The 16,885-nt window shown below is 44.4% G+C and overlaps 1 protein-coding gene across 2 annotated transcripts; it reads left to right on the top strand.

The window, feature by feature from the left end:
- Positions 1-4: 4 nt before the first annotated feature.
- On the top strand, positions 5-15,901 carry CLCN6 (chloride voltage-gated channel 6). 2 transcript variants are annotated; one of them, XM_026053710.1, is made up of 23 exons: positions 5-85; positions 507-566; positions 1,629-1,694; positions 2,062-2,127; positions 2,817-2,883; positions 3,385-3,491; positions 3,742-3,868; positions 4,303-4,370; positions 4,613-4,671; positions 5,318-5,450; positions 6,363-6,476; positions 6,710-6,876; positions 7,785-7,911; positions 8,291-8,417; positions 8,755-8,908; positions 9,008-9,167; positions 9,309-9,415; positions 9,980-10,166; positions 10,776-10,933; positions 11,366-11,522; positions 11,892-11,999; positions 12,464-12,589; positions 14,031-15,901. In XM_026053710.1, exons 1-23 carry the CDS (start codon positions 5-7, stop codon positions 14,109-14,111), a joined length of 2,607 nt encoding a protein of 868 aa, XP_025909495.1. In that variant the 3' UTR covers positions 14,112-15,901. The 2 variants fall into 2 exon arrangements, with proteins under 2 accessions (XP_025909495.1, XP_025909493.1); XM_026053708.1 differs by having other exon boundaries at positions 2,059-2,127.
- Positions 15,902-16,885: the final 984 nt, after the last annotated feature.

Here is a 16,885-nt window from a genome sequence, read left to right as displayed (position 1 = left end):
GAAGATGGCGGGGTGCGGCTCGGCGCTCTGCGGCTGCTGCCCGCGCTGCTGCGGCGAGCGGGAGAGCCGCACCCCCGAGGAGCTGGTACGGACCCGCCTGGGCGCGGGCGCGCCGTGGGCCCGAGTGCCGCTGCCCGGCGCCCGCGCCGCTGCCCTGCCGGAGCGCGGCGGCCTTGGGCGGACCGGAGCCCTCGAGCAGGGCGCCTGCCCGCTGCCCTCTCCTTTGCGGCTTTGCTGGAGCTTTTCCTCCCCCAGGAAAGGTTCCSGCACCCCTGGGTTTGGTGTTGGCCTCGCTGCTGTGTGGGGAGCCCCGGTGCTGGTGTGATGTAGTGTGCGCAAGTGTATGTGCAGCGCAAAACACTTAAACTATAAACCTCTGTTCCGGTTCTGTCAGCAAGAATGAGATAGGCCTTCCCTAATTCTGTTGGCAAGCATCTGTATGTGCATTCGTTCTTCTCGTATTTTTTTCCATTCCCATGTTATTTTTTTTCTCTTTGTTTTTTAAGACCATCCTAGGAGAAACTCATGAAGAAGAGGATGAGATCCTTCCACGCAAAGACTATGAGGTGGGAAATTAAACATGTTAAGCTTGTTAAATTGATGTGGGAGTTGTTGTGGTTAGGCGTCGATCTGCCTGAGTCTGCAATAGGGCAGATGCTAAAATGTCACCATTGTAGCTGAAGGTGCATTGGGAGCTGGTGCTCAGCTTGGAAGGAACTGCTCCTCGTTCAGCTTGGCAGTTGTAGGTGAAAGCTCCGAGTAGAGCTTGAGAGTCTGGTGCACAAGTCAGAGTCGTGTTGAGAAGGTTCATTTCCTCAGTCTGCTGCGTTGTCCTCTTTACAAGAGCCTGTAATTCTCACGTAAGAACTTCATTTCCTCRTGACTGTAGAAATCCATTGCTCCTTGGTCATGGTTGCCTTACCACTTGGTCATGGTCACCTTACCACTGCCTGTATTTTCTGGCTAAAGTAGATCTTCCCATCTATCACGTACTKATTCTTACAGAAGCGTCTTGTCTTTTGTACATCTGTGTGGTAGCCAGGGGCTGCTTTGAGTAGTTGCTGTTACTGTGGGTGCTGCCAGCYTAGCCTCACTGCTTGCTTGGAAAAGTGAAGCTAATGCAGGCAGAAGCTGCTGGTACTTTGTGAGTGCAAACAGACACCTCTCTGTTGCTTTGATCACCAGATTGTGATGTGGTTACAAGTGGATGTGCTGCATTGTTTGCCTGGGGAGAAGTTGCTGTCTAGTACTTGTGTTGCAGATACAAAGATGTCACGCTATATCCTGCACTGTTGAGCTGGGAGTATTTAAAAATGAAAAGTCTGAATCTATACATGATGACTCAAAAGTTGTATTTAGTCACTCATACGCTTCTATTTACTTGTTTTTTTTCTCAGCTTGGGTAAGGGAATTTCGTTTGTTCTTTCATTTTCTAGTTTGCAAGGTTTGGCTCTACTAGAATATGTAAGTGAAGTTGTTCCCAGAAGTTTTTTCCATGTTTACTTACCTGCTGTGGTGACAGTAATTACTGCTGTAATCTTTGAGAAGATCTTCTCTCCTTAGATTTTTTTTTTTGACCAGCCTGTCACAGCTGATTCACCCTGTTTTACGTTTTACTTTTCTTCCAGAGCTTGGATTATGATCGTTGCATTAATGACCCATACCTGGAAGTTTTGGAGAGCATGGATAATAAGGTAAGATCTCTTTGCCTCTTTCTCTAACTTGAGAGGTAAAACTGTAGAAATATTCTTCACCAGATGAAGGTGGTGGTGGTGTTAGTTGGGTTTTTTTTCCTCTATGAAAGAAATTTTGTTTGTTATTTTTCTATACAAAGGATAAAAATAGTTTTGAAGATTGCAACTCCCAGCATCACTTCTGAATCTCAGATTTAAAGTGAGATTGTTACTGCTTTCAGTTCCCTGGTTTCAATTCACTGCTGATACCATCTCCTGTTGGCTTATCGTTCTAGCTGTAATTACCGTAGAGTGAAAATTCAGTATTGTTTTGATTTGACTTCTGTTTTTTACTTTGTTTTGGTCTTGCTTTCCTCTCCCTAAGCAGAAAGCCCGGAGATATGAAGCAGTGAAGTGGGTGATGGTTTTTGCCATTGGAGTCTGCACGGGACTGGTAAGGATCATGCTGTTTGAATAAGGAAGTTCTAGGACACCAAGCAGGAATCACTGAAAATAAATGGTCAAAGAGTAAAGAGGAGGAAAAAATGATGTTCATGAAGTGGGGGGTCTTTGTATAGGTGTGCTTGTTTTCTAAGCAATTGCAGCGCAGCTTTGCTAGATTACTTGCCAGGAAATGTTGTCTTTCAGCTCTTACCGTATACTCTTTGCAAAGTTTTCTAGCATATACTTTAATTCTGCATACAGGGAAACTTGTCTAAAGTGAGCGCTTTTAATAAAGTAGGATGTTCATTCACAGCTAATCCATAACTTAATTTTTTTAAGTACTGTCTTCTCTGGATGTACTAAATGTTTAAAAATTATCTCTGCTCACTGTATACTTCTAGGTGAAGACGAGTTTTCTTCTGTAATTTGAAGTATGTTGTAGTTGTTAGAAGCACCACCCAGCTAGCAGTCTGAAGTGCATCACTTTGGCAATAATGATGAGAGGGGTCTGTCCCAGTGAAAGCAAGGGAAAGCAGCAAACCTGAGCTTCCAATTTGTCTTTACCTTGACACCACTTCTTTTCCTTTCTTCATTATCTGTCCTCCTGCATATGTCTACATTTAATAAGACTTGCTGGACACTGGTCTTTCTTACTTGTATGTAGTAGTTTCTGATGATAGATTTTTTGTCTTTTCACAGGTAGGCCTCTTTGTGGATTTCTTTGTACGACTCTTTACCCAGCTCAAGTTCCAGATAGTACAAAACTGTATCTTTTTTGGARTATGTAACTGCTTGTTGGACTCCAGTGATCTCTTCCTTTCTAATACCATACTTTTGCTTGGGCAAGGTGACCCTTTTAGAGATTTCTGCTGTCAATTAGCTTGTAGGTTAATTAAGTTCTTTACTTAAGAATGCACAAATTATGATGGCTCTAGTGTCAACTAGAAAAGGCTGGTCCTTGAAAGTGATGAATGCATTCACACAGAATCACAGAATGGTTGAGGTTGGAAGGGACCTCTGGAGATCATCTAGTCCTACCCCCCTGTTCAAGCAGGGACACCTAGAGCATGTGGCACAGGGTCTTTCCCTTGCTTGTAATTCACTTGGGAGCTCTGAAAACAAAACCTGGCTTTTGGATGGGTCGTGTCAGGTGCCCTGGCAAGAAATGCAGACTTAGCTCCTGAGGTCACTGGGATCTCTAAACAGTAGCGGGTGCTTGTGTGTTGGCGCCGGGGAGCTCTGTTGTGTTCCTTGACCCTTCCTGCAGCGGTGGAGGAATGCACTGAGAAAGGGTGTCTCGCCCTGTCGCTGCTGGAGCTGCTGGGGTTCAACCTGACCTTTGTCTTTCTTGCTAGTCTTCTGGTCCTGATCCAGGTAAGAATGAGGTCCACTGCTTCTGCTTAAACAGCCGCACTTCGCTGTCTCACAGAGCTGACCTGTGAGGTTTGCTTGCTTGCCTGAAGTGCACTCTGCCCCAAATTCTCAAGCAAATTTTCCAGTACTAGTAAATTGTATTATGCTTAGCTAGGCATTGTCTCTTGGTGCCTTGCTGTGCTTGCTGGCAAAGGATTGCCAGGCAACTGTGATGTTGATGCAACTTAGTGTCAGTGTTTTCTCTCTGCAGCCTGTGGCAGCTGGATCAGGAATCCCTGAGATTAAGTGCTACTTGAATGGAGTAAAGGTTCCAGGGGTTGTGCGTCTCCGGACAGTGGTGTGCAAGGCTATGGGAGTGCTCTTCAGTGTCGCAGGAGGTAAGAAGGGCCATGGTGACTTGATCTTGCTGGGATAGGGAGTTGTTAACACTGGGAAGTTCTGGCTGTGCTGTCCGTAGGGCACAGAAGGCTTCTCCTGCCTTTCTAGTGAAGTGACTTTGATCGACTGGAACCTAGTCACGACCCCTGAATGCACATACTGAGTGGAAAATAGTCCCGACCCTTCTGTCTGTCTGGGGAATGAGCACATTTCTAGATGAGCTAGTCAGAAGTGTCCGAGCAGGAGGCCTAAGGTGTGACCTCCAGRATATATTATCTAGAGCACTCTTAAGGAGGCTGTTCAAAGTTATGCTTGTTCAAAGTTAGGGCCCCTGTCATGGCTTACGAGTGGTGAGCGAATCTCTAGATTGAGACTGGGAGAGGGGAGCAAGAGAGGGCTAAAATGTGCTGCCTCATCAACYGTGTTTTTCCAGGTCTCTTTGTGGGGAAGGAGGGTCCAATGATCCACAGTGGTGCTGTCGTGGGTGCTGGTTTACCACAGGTTAGTGCTGGCTTGGGGCTATAGGCTTGGTGAGGTGGAGAAGCCTTGTTTCCCTTCTCTGTCTCCTGACTGAAATATGGTGTTGGGCTGGAATGTCTCTTGTCTCAAGAGCTTTATCTTGCGTTTATTTGATCCCAGGAATATGGGAAAAGGGGGGTGCTTTGGTAGACAAGAGTTGTCATCTTTTTTTTTGTTGTTGTTGTTGATGGTTTGTTTTCCTGATACCTTTACTCTGTTTGCAGTTTCAGAGCATCTCTTTGAGGAAGATCCAGCTTAACTTTCCCTATTTCCGCAGTGACAGGTACTGTACCCAAGAAATACAGCAGGAAGGGAAAGGAAAATGAAAGAGTAGACTTTCCTGTGAGGAAGGCAGTTGGTTTTCTAGTTTCTCTAGTGTTCCTGCCTGCAGTCTCATGCTTCAGCAAAGTAGTTTYAGGGCATGTAACCTGAGTCTTCGATGCTGCCCTTAATGGATCCCTGGTCTTCTTATTTATTTTATTCTCTTGTACTGTCCCCCAAAATCCTCCCTGTTTAAAACCTTCAGTCTGAAGTGTTAGTGGTTTCACTGTAGGGCTCAAACTAGTTTGTGCACTCCTTAGGACAAGGACTCCAGAGAAGATTAGTCTACCTGATTCTGAACAAACTTTTGCCCTTCCCTTCAGTATGTTGCTCATTCAAGTGATGGTGGAAGGGTTGGAGTTATTCTCCTGTACTGAGCAGTCACATAATATTTCAATGCTTTGTTCTGTGTTGGTGCTCTGGAAGAAGAGAACAATGCTGCAATGACTGCTCAGTAAATGGTGTTGCCTGCCATGGCCAGCACCWCTCCCAGCTGCCACTCATGTATCCCTGGGTCATTAAATGGGAACGATTACTCGTTTTGCAAAATCTAAGCACCTCCAGAGCTTTACTTTGATAGATTGACATTAGTTTCTCCTCCTTTTTAGAGACAAAAGGGACTTTGTGTCTGCTGGAGCTGCTGCAGGGGTTGCAGCTGCCTTTGGGGCCCCAATTGGAGGCACTCTTTTCAGCTTGGAAGAAGGCTCCTCTTTCTGGAACCAGGGGCTTACATGGAAAGTGGTGAGTAATCACTGATGGTGATTTCTCTGCTTCCAGTGCCTGCTTTGCTGGCTTGATAGTGTTCTGAAAAGATACTGGATTTTATGGTGCTTTTTCTATTCCTTATGTCAAATGTCCCACAACTGTCAGAGTCAATAGAGACTTCAATTCTAACTCTTAAGCTGCGCTAGTGCTTTGTGATTAGTTTCACAGAATCACAGAATCTTAAAGGTTGGAAGGGACCTCTAGAGATCATCTAGTCCAACCTTCCTGCTCAAGCAGGCACACCTAGAGCATGTGGCACCGGGTGGCATCCAGGTGGGTTTTGAAGACCTCCATAGAGGGAGACTCCACGACCTCCCTGGGCAGCCTGTGCCAGGGCTCTGTCACCCTCACCGTAAAGAAGTTCCTCCTCACCTGGRGATGGAACCTCCTGTGTTTCACCTAGTRCCCATTGCCCCTTGTCCTATYGCTGGCCACCACTGAGAAAAGCTTGGTCCCCTCCTCCCTGCATTCTCCCTTCATGTATTTATACATGTTAATAAGATCCCCTCTCAGCCTTCTCCAAGCTGAACAGGCCCAACTCRCGCAGTCTCACCACATTCAAGAGATGTCCCAGTCCCTTAATTCTTTCCCTTTCCAATTGCAGTTTGGCATCGGTGGCAAATSACCAGCTTTCAGTGCAAGAGTAACTATGTAATATTCCTGAATTGTTGTTCAGCAGGCAGGGTCACATGTTACAGTGGACCATTCTAGTTCTGATCTTTTTTTTTTTTTTGGCATCAGGAAATATGTATTAAACCGCAGTAGGACCATTTTCATAAAGCTCCAGAAAGCTGTGAGGTTCCCTTTTCCAGCTGCAAGTCTCAGGAGCTGACTGTTTCAATCTTATATCTGGAAGYGTTCATTTCTTGCCACTTCTTATTTCCTCAGCTCTTCTGTTCCATGGCTGCCACCTTCACTTTGAATTTCTTCCGCTCTGGGATTCAGTTTGGGAGTTGGGGGTCTTTCCAGCTCCCTGGGCTGCTGAACTTTGGGGAATTTAAGGTAAATTTTAATGATGGTAAGTTTTCTCCTCTGGTCTCTTTGGTTTGGTGCTTCTTGGTTTTCTAGATACATATTTGTATTTAAATGAAGATAGTTGATACTTAGCTGCAATGTTTAGAGCATAAAACAGGAGTTTTTGGTCACTGCTGATCAAAGTCTGCTGTAGAGACAGAAGTATTGGTAAGGAATTGCAGCAACTATTCTGAGGCCTYTTTATGCTTTTGTGCCCTTAGTGCTCTGAGTCTGATAAAAAATGCCACCTYTGGACAGCTGTGGACTTGGGTTTCTTCATTCTGATGGGGATTGTAGGAGGTCTTCTTGGAGCCACCTTCAATTGCTTGAACAAGAGACTTGCAAAGTACCGTATGCGGAATGTGCATCCCAAGCCAAAGCTGGTCAGGTATTTGAGCTCCCTTGAGTTTGTGGATGCATTTCTGATCTTTGTTCCGTGTCCCAAAGCAAAAGTATGGATCTAGAAAGCCCAGTGAGAGGAGTCCGAGGGATCTATTCCTATTGAAATCACAGAATTAAGCATTCATGGAGTTTGAACAGAAGTACCAGAAAGCAAATGTTAAAAGTCCTTCTCCATTTCTGTAGTTACTCAGGTAGTGTAAAGAGAGCTGGGATCCACTTGTAGGGACTGTGGGGGGAGCTCTTTATAGCAACAGCTATTGCTCAACAAAGCAGAGCTTTATCTCCATGCACTTTTTTTCTATGCCATGGACAAACATAAATGGAAGAAATAGGTGATCCTATTATCATTTTTTTAATTAAATACACAGTTGAGTTCTRTTGGTGTCATTTAGAGAGAGGATTGTATGTAATTTTGGAAAGTAGTTTTTTTGTCTGCTATAGACAAAACTTTCTAAACAAGAAGCCTTGAGGCGATGGGAAAAAAATGTGTGTTTTGTCTACTGGGAAAGAAAAGAGATAGAGACTACATACTGTGATCTTCATGCTGTCTAGACAGGGTAGACGTTAACCTTGTAAGCATCCAGAGAACATGATTTCCATCTGTGTGAATAGCTTCATCACAGAACCCTTCCCTATGGCTTTTTATATGTGACTACTGTTTGCGCTCTGGTTAGAAATAGCTCCTCTGTGGAGCAAGCAATAAMGAGTAGAAGCAACGCGGGTCCTGCCAATCGAGTTGCCAGGACCCTCCGCTTAATAGCGTCTCTTGTTTTACATGCCAAGCAAATTCTGTTGGCTGTTTAAGCTACTTCTTCCTGTCATCTTTTCACAACTGTAACAGTGTGAAATGTCTAAGTCTGAATTCAGTGCATTTCTTCTGCTGTGTGCTTACAGAGTCTTGGAGAGCCTGCTAGTGGCACTGACTACTACAGTTGTGGTCTTTGTAGCTTCCATGGTTCTGGGGGAATGCCGGCAGATGTCTTCCACCAGTCATAGTGGCAATGGTACTCTGAGCTTGCAGGTAAGAGCTCTTACGTGAAAAGTATGTGTCCTTGTAGTATTAATCATCCTCCAGAGAGATACTGGCATAAAATGAACTTTTGACAACATACCAAAATAGAACACATACCCAGAACTTCAATGAAAGACTTCATACACAGTTGGGAGCTCAGGGTGATGATGAAAGCTGCCCTTTGTGCTTCCTATTTTGGCAAGGTAGCTCAAGCTGTGAACTGGGGAGTCCATCTGTGCAGCAGGCCCTCTATTTTCTATTCATGTTTTGAATTAAACTTCCCTCGGTGTGTGCTGAAAACCCTGCACAGAAGAGTTTCTCCCATTCTGTACTGAGGGAAAACTAGTAGGCACTGAGATAAAATTTTGCTCTTTGTGTTCTACATTAGAGTATGTCAGAGGATGTGAATTCAAGCATCAAAACTTTTTTCTGCCCAAATGAAACCTACAATGATATGGCAACGCTCTTCTTCAACCCACAGGAGTCAGCTATTCTGCAGCTCTTCCACCAGGATGGTGAGTAGCTACATGACAGTACCCATACCATGCTTAGGCTTCAGAGCTTACTCTTGCTTGAAACCATGCTGTCCTAAGAATCATAAGACTAGAACATCTTCAAGCCTTCATGGCTTTGGGAGTCGGACARTACACTAGATGAAGGCCCTATCTGGGAAGTAAGACCTATTCTTCCTCTCTTTATGCTTTCTTTTAGTGTTTTTGTGTTTGTACTGTGAGATTAGGTAGATGTTATGTGATAACAGCCTGCTATGAGCTGAGGGGTGGATGGACCAAGTTGGTAGTCTTTGACCAACAGACCTTTACTGCTTTTGACATGATTCTTCTTRTGCTGCAGGTACTTTCAGCCCAGTCACACTCTCCTTGTTCTTCCTTCTCTATTTCTTACTCTCCTGTTGGACCTACGGGATCTCTGTACCCAGTGGTCTTTTTGTGCCATCACTGCTTTGTGGGGCTGCCTTCGGACGCCTGGTCGCCAACCTCCTCAAAAGGTGCCCTGTGTGTGTGTGTGTGTTTATGATGGCGCTGCAGATGCACACTGAGCTCCCAGTTAGGTTATTCTAATCTTGGGGCTCTGTGTTTCACCTTAGCTATATTGGCTTGGATCACATCTACTCAGGAACCTTTGCACTGATTGGGGCAGCAGCCTTCCTGGGAGGAGTGGTCCGCATGACAATCAGCTTGACAGTCATCCTGATCGAATCCACCAATGAGATCACCTATGGACTCCCAATAATGATCACCCTCATGGTGAGCRCAGGGTCTTAGCTCAGGCTTCTTGCTGTCTGCTTGAAAGCTGGCTAGTCCTGACCCTCTTCCCCTCCAAAGCAGCAAGATAAGGAATCTTGCATGTGGAGCAACAGTTCAGGTGATCTTCTGTTTGCTTTGCAGGTAGCCAAATGGACAGGAGACTTTTTCAACAAAGGCATTTATGACATCCATGTGAACCTGCGAGGAGTGCCCCTTCTGGAGTGGGAAACGGAGGTGGAAATGGATAAGTAAGTTTTCTCTTCTTGGCAGGCTGTGGGTTAGTTTGTCCTAGGTTTGTCCTCAGAAAGTAATGAAGTAGTAGGAAAGACGATGCTTTTACCTCTCTGAACTTGACTGCACAAACTTCTGTGAGAGGAGTTGGATGCAATGCATGATGCCAGCAGCAGGAAAGGTATCCTAGAGCCCTTTCCGAGGAAGTGACCATCTAAGGAGCAGATCTTTGGGGTTCAGCAAGAACTTGGTGAAAATGCTGTTGCGCTGATCTTTGCTCCTTGCCTGTTTTCATGGTCTTCCCTCCTGCCTTACTTTCTCAATAGTTACGTTGTTCTAACTGGAACCTTTGTCATTGTCTGCAATGCATTGATACGTTATTATATTAAAAAAACAAGTGCTAGGACTGGAAGAGCAGAAATGATGTGAACACCAGTTCAAGGACCTGGCAGAAGTAAACCACAGCAGATTGCTTGAGGGTCTCTTTTTTAGGGACTAGTTTGTTTCCTTGCTGTTCTGTCACCAACCTTCTGCCAGTGACGTGATGCATCCTGCAGTTGTGTTTTCCTCTGTTTCTGCAGGCTGCGAGCCAGTGACATCATGGAACCCAACCTGACCTATGTGTACCCCCATACCCGGATCCAGTCCCTTGTGAGCATCCTTCGTACCACTGTCCATCATGCCTTCCCTGTAGTGACTGAGAACCGTGGCAATGAGCGGGAGTTCATGAAGGGAAATCAGCTGATAAGCAACAACATCAAATTCAAGGTAGGAAGCTGCTTGTTCAATAATTTGAAGGGTAAAGAGCTTTGGGCAGGTAGAAGGCACATTCCCGTATTATCTAGGCTTTTGGCAGTGCAGGATTGAGATGCTGCAATGCAAAATATGAGGATTGTGTTTCTTTCTGGTCTTTCATTCACATGGAAAGGCAGATACATGGACTATACTCTCAGAAGCAAAAGTTTAATAGGGCCCTAAGTAACCTCCCAAGGGCAGTGGTGGAAAAAGGATTGAATTCGGCACTGAAGTACTGAATTTGCCTTTTGAGGTCGTAATAGGTGGCTTAATATTTCTCTTTGTAGGATAGGGAAAATGATTTAATCTTTTGGGAAACTTAAAAATTGGATGAAGGTCAGGGGAATGGAAAAAGAATGCACTGGTGACATAGTCATGTTCTAGCAAAAAAGGTATTGGACTTTCTAAACTCCAGCTTATCTATCCAATGAGAGTACAGTCCTGTTTCTTCTTAAAAGTACCTGTAATAGCAGTGACTGAGAAACACCTTATTTGGTGGTATAAAACAAATCAAATAATTAAGTCTCCGTTAATAGTAGTTACACTGCTCAGTGAGTACTGAAAATTGCTYGTTGTGTCCAGAAATCTAGCATCCTTACCCGAGCAGGAGAGCAGCGCAAGAGGAGTCAGTCCATGAAATCTTACCCTTCAAGCGARTTGCGTAACATGTGTGACGACCACATAACAACAGAGGAGCCACCGGAAAAGGAGGATCTCTTGCAGCAGATGCTGGAGAGAAGGTAGTGTCTTGGAAGGGACAAATAAATGGAAATAATGTTTCTCATGATGCTTCATAGAGCTTCTGTTATCCTGTAGGTCAAAGGAAGCAGTACTAGCATCCCCATTTTTTTGCAAGAAAGGGCTCAAAAGCCRGAGCTGGTACTTGAGACACCTGTGACTGAGTCCAAGGCTGATGATGTTCAACTTGTTAGCTTTTGTACAAATGCCCATCCAGAACTATTTCTTAGAGAGGATGCAATGCCTGGGGAAATGCCCTATTATATAGAAACTGGTATTGTCTTGTCTGTCAAAGTTTGAAGGGCCTGCAAAGCCTCTAGAGAAAAGAAGCTAATGATCTGCTGCCGTAATACTAATACAACTATTGAGTTTGTTCTTTTGGGGTCTCTCCTCAAGTTCGTGCAATTTATAATGTGATGTTAAATTTATCACAGATATACCCCCTATCCCAACCTGTACCCTGACCAGTCACCCAGTGAAGAGTGGACCATGGAGGAACGTTTCAGACCTTTGACCTTCCATGGCATGATCTTGCGCTCGCAGCTCGTYACTCTCCTTGTCAGGGGAGTTTGTTACTCCGAGAGCCAGTCGGTGAGTCTTCCTGATTTGTTCTTACCGGGAGAGTGTCTGTAGCACTGACGCCAGTATGAGGATTTATGCTTGAGGCCCATTTTCTGGAAGACTGTTGCTCCCGTTGTGTTCAGTATAGATCTGACAAGAATTGGACAACAAATCCATCACTCTCTCAGCTAAACGCCTCATGTTGTTTTGAGCTTGCACTGGACTAGAAGATGAGCTGCTGCAAGTGCCTGTCCAGAAGCTGTGTGTGTGTGTGGGCGTGGAGGAGGAGATGAGGATGAGCGAGAGGAGTAGGAGGACTTGTTTGCTGTGCTGCTTGCAGCCCACTGCAGTGTTTGCAAAGATGACAGATCCGTTCAGTAGGATTTGTTTTAATTTCAGAGTGCGAGTCAGCCTCGTCTGTCCCACGCAGAGATGTTAGAGGATTATCCTCGCTATCCAGATATCCATGACCTGGACCTCACGTTGCTGAACCCTCGCATGATAGTGGTAAGAGATGTTCCGCGGTGTGGTAGTGTTTCCTGAAACATGTTTAAGACTGTCTCAAACCTTTAAATGTTTGTGTATGATAGTGGTAAGAGATGTTCCGCAGTGTGGTAGTGTTTCCTGAAACATGTTTAAGACTGTCTCAAACCTTTAAATGTTTGTGTATTCCCCCATGAACCCAGCCTGGAAATCACTTGCCATACCTGCTGTGAGATGATGTCCCACATGACTACTTTGGTTTTGGAGTAGGACTCTGACTGTCTAGTTTAGCTTCCTTAAAATTACACTTTTCCTTGAGTGAGATGGGACTTGTAGACTGATGGTATCTCTGTGGAGCTACCCACTGTGTGCTGTTAGCTCTGTCAGTGCAGGGTTGTCTTTCTCTTTTTGGTAGGAAGGTTACTGAAGTACTGAAAACGCATCTTATAAATGATGCTATAAATGATACCGTTCTTATTCTTACATAGGATGTCACACCATACATGAACCCGTCACCATTTGCTGTCTCTCCAAACACTCATGTGTCACAAGTCTTCAACCTCTTCAGGACAATGGGACTCAGACATTTGCCAGTTGTGAATGCAGTGGGAGAGGTGAGTCCTTATTTCCTTGTTGTTTGGATTGAGCAAGGAAGCAGCTATGTTTTTGTAATGATCTGCCCTTTGGGAAAGTTAAAATCRATTTTAGCATTTAGCAAGTTTTAATGGAATCAGCATGTGTTCTTGAGACCCTGAAATGTCATTGTTATTACTGTGACTTCATTAACCATTCATTATGTTGAATCCTCCTTCCTCCCAAAATGAGCAGGACTTGCTGTCTTTCTTCTGCTCTGGTTGACAGCAAATGGAGGCTCTTTCTACCTTATAACCATTGAGAGGCCTTGAACCCATTAGGGACCACTAATTTAGCTTCATATTTGACAGCTTTCTCCAAGGCCATGTGCAGGATTTTCTGTGTGTTGGAGCAGGAGGTTTTTCTGTTGGACAGGAACTTGCATTCTGTCCTTACTTGTAGGAGCTGTAAAATAAAAAATAATTCTCAAATTGTTTGTGCTTGATTCACTTTAGTCATCTCTTTGCCTTCTACAGTGCTCAGGATAGTCAGCAGGTGTCAGTAACTTCCTATAAATACAATGACAACTCATGTTTCCTTTAAGCCTGAGCAGCAAAAGAAATTTTGATGATAATAGCCATAACTGATGCATCCTGTGAGACAATATGAGTGCTTGTTTGGTGGTGTGTGGGTTTTTTTTTTGCTTTTTTTTTTGACCTGTTAGGGTTCCTAATAACAATCTCACAGAGCCTTTACTGAAAATGAGAGCTGTTGACTGGTTCCAAATTTAATACAAGATGCTCCTGCAGTACTGAATACTAGAGAGCAGCCTAGTTTTTAGCTCTTCCACGACGTAAAATCACTGAAGTGTTTCATCCACTGAAATGCTGTTTGAGAGTTCGCCCAGCAGTCTGAAATGGGGCTCTTTGGTGACCTGCCAGCTAATGATGGCCAGTGTGTGGTCAGCACTTAACGAGTTCCTAGCATCTCTATTTTGCTCTTTAAAGCTTCTGTATCTGATGTGAAATGTCTGCAGTTCTGTCAAATGGCAAACCAGATAGATAAGTCTATAGTGAAGCCATAAAACACAGTTCAATCATTTCAAATTATTTTTTTCCAAAGGGTTTAATTGCATCTTTACATTCTCTAGCAAAAGGCTTTATAGAAGAAAAAATGATTTCTTAGATAAATAGTGCTGTGTCCAAACAGAACACCAGCCATTAAGCTGTCCATTTAGGTGWAGTTAAAGCAGTGTGCATTGCCTGCTATCAAGCTGTGGGAGAGGTGGCCTTGTTTTGGTGAGATTGGAACTTGAGCTCTTTTTAACTGTTTTGGTTAAGAACTTTTTGCAGGTTCCTGCTTGCGTGTGGTGTTTTCTTTATTTGTTGCTCTYGTTGGAAAGAACAGCTTTACCATGAGTGTCTTAGTGGTGCGTCTGTGATACTGATTTGTATCTCTTTTCCTCTTTCCTTCCTCTTTAAGATTGTTGGGATAATCACTCGGCACAACCTGACCCACGAATTTCTGCAGGCAAGATTGCGACAACACTATCAGACCATTTGATGCCCCTACGTGCCCTTTGGCTACCTCCTTCTTCCAAGCCTGCACATGCGCTCGCATTCTTCTTGGGCCCACAAGGCCCAAGACTTGCCGTTGGCTTCTCACATGCATATCAAGCCTGGGAACCTGGAAAACATCTTGCTAACCAGAGAATTAGAGGAGCTGCCTGAGYCCAGAGCTGTTGACTGGTCTCAAGCACTTGGTTTGACCACTCCTAATCCATTTTTTTTTCTCTTCCTGTGCCCCAGCCATCTCCCTTCATCAGATGTTGTCCTGACATTGTACTTTCTACTGCTTTGTTTTGGGTTGGGCTACTTGAGATGGTTGGAAAAAAGGATCATATCGTTCCAGTGTATCCTGTGCAGAGAACTGCAGCATCTTTTCTCTGCCCATCTCCTCTTTGTCTCCCTTTTCCTCTTCCTCCCTTGTTCCTGCAACTGTTGCCTTATTTATGTGAGAAAGAGATTGCTGGCAAGCCAAGGCTAGGAGGAGACATGGCAGTTTGAAGTTCCAGGCTAGGTTTTATTGAGGGGAAAAAAAAAAAAAAAGCTCTTCGGAAATTCATTTCTCCTTGCTAGTGCTCCATTACCTCTATTTTTTCACCACTGTCTTGATTCCCTTCTATGACTTTCTATCTTGATAGTAGACGACTTCTGAGAGCACCTCAGTAAGTCAGGAATCCAAAATTGCAGAGCATCTCAGAAGAGAGATTCCTTTTTTTTTCCCTATTAGCTGCTACTGCTATTATGTCCCATTAGACTCTTTTAAGACACCTTGTGGCACTGCTCTGTCACTGCCCTGTCGCTCCTGCATTTCTTAGCATTTCTAACACAGAATCCTTGTACTGTTCCAGCAGTGAGAGCCAGGGACACCTTCCTGGTGGTGGCTGTGGACCAGGGAGCCCCGTTTCCTCCGAGCATAGGGAAGTGGTGGTTGCTTCCTGGAGGCATCTGTAACCGATACCCCGTCTCTGYGTTTGGCAACCTTATCTGAGTGTCCTGAGAGGAACTGGTGTCACTTCAGACTATTGTACAGGAGAAATACTTGGTGCTGGTAGCTGACAGGCAAGACTCTGCTGTGGGGTGATAAGTGAGGTTGTTTGTGGCTCTGAAAATGCTGGGAATAATGTTAGTAACTGCAACAGCCAAATGTCCGTAAGGGCAATATTAGCACTTAGAAGCCAGTTGCAGCCAGCTTGGTGCTTTAGCAGGTACCATCCTGGCGAGCACCTGTGTTGTTCCAGCGGGCACCTGCCCTTGTGAGTTTTGCATGCAGATAAACTCTGTGGGAAGGCAGCCTTGTGCCTCCGGGGGAACACAGAACCGATGGGCTTGATAAAGCACAGAGCATTCTCCCGGCCAGGAGGCTGGATGAAGTAACATGGGGAATGTATCCCAGGGATAGCTTCTCCACAGCCTCAGCATTCCTGTTAACCTGTTGCCTGCCATAAGAGGTCGAGCTAAATGAGTTATCTGTGGCAGGAGAAAGTTGGGCATTATTATATTTTCTAAATCCAGGATCCGTATTGAAGATTCTGCTGGAGGTTCTCCTGGAGAAGGTATGTTGCTAAAAAGGGCAAAAAGAAGGTAAGACCTTTCATTGTGTGCATGAAGACACTAAAGCTGTTAAACCAGCCCCTTTAACTGACTTTGAGGAAGCTGCTTGTTCCAGGGCAGTGCTCTGCAAGCTGCTGAGTGTTGAGCTCTACCACAGTTGAGACTAGGAGGAGATTTTGTGGCCAGAACAYCTACCATACTCTTGGTAGGCTTCTTTTAAGTCACTTTTCACTGTGATAAAGTTTGTGGATGCTCATGTGGTTTTTTGCAGCCCAGCTATCTGGGGAACAGGTATTTTCTCCTGCTGTGTTTATTTCAGAGCCGCAGGAGTGAGGGGATACATTTTGTCCTGCAAATGAGAGAGAACTTGGTCCTACAGGTGGTTCCTAATGCGAACATTAGTCCTTCTCATGCAGGCCATGGCACAGCTCAGATGGAAAGTATTTTTAGTAAAGCTGGTAATAAGCACTTAGTTCCTTTCCATTGACAACTGGAGGTCTTTTCTTTTGGTGTTCTTTCCTCCTTGCTTTTGTATTAAAAAGGAAAGGGTGCAGATTTCTGCTTTAAGAAATGGATATTTTAGCTTTTCTGCAAAGGAAAGGTTGAGTGCGGTCCATGTGGTGGCAATTGTTGCAAAGGAAGCTGTGTGTCCCACACAACAAATAAGATTTAACCAGTGATGAGGCTGACTCTGAACTGCTTTAAAGGGAAATGTTCCATGTGCAATCACTTGTTATGTAGCTTTCACAAAGGGAATTACTAGTTTGTATGATGTTTGAAGATGCAGCATTTCACTTCTGATTAAGGACTGGTACAAAGAGTCGTCTATTCGATCAGTCTTGTTCTTGCACTTAATCGATCGTTTAACTCCTCCTCACGGCAAACGAAGTGCTTCTGTTCTGGCTCCTCAGTGATGTACCAATAAACTTATTTCTAACACGGGTGCCTGTAACCTTTTACCTAGACCAACTCTCCGAGGTAGTAATCAAGAACTGGATTAGTACGAAGGCTAGTGGTAATATGGGGCGCTCTTCCCTGCCTCCTGGTTTCCTGTACAGTGATAATATGCAGTTTTGAATTGTTAACTTACTGTGAACCATTCCAATGGTAGCAACTTACCTTTCCATTTGTTTTTTTGCACTTTTTTTTTGTTGTTTTTTGGTTGTTATGAGATGATGTAAGCTAATTCCACTGTGTATATAAATTGTATTTTTTTTTAAT

This window comes from Nothoprocta perdicaria, unplaced genomic scaffold (assembly GCF_003342845.1).
Source record: "Nothoprocta perdicaria isolate Ctin4 unplaced genomic scaffold, notPer1 scaffold_117, whole genome shotgun sequence".
In the NCBI taxonomy this organism is placed as follows: Eukaryota; Metazoa; Chordata; class Aves; order Tinamiformes; family Tinamidae; genus Nothoprocta; species Nothoprocta perdicaria.
This window is presented reverse-complemented; position numbering and strand designations above follow the sequence as displayed.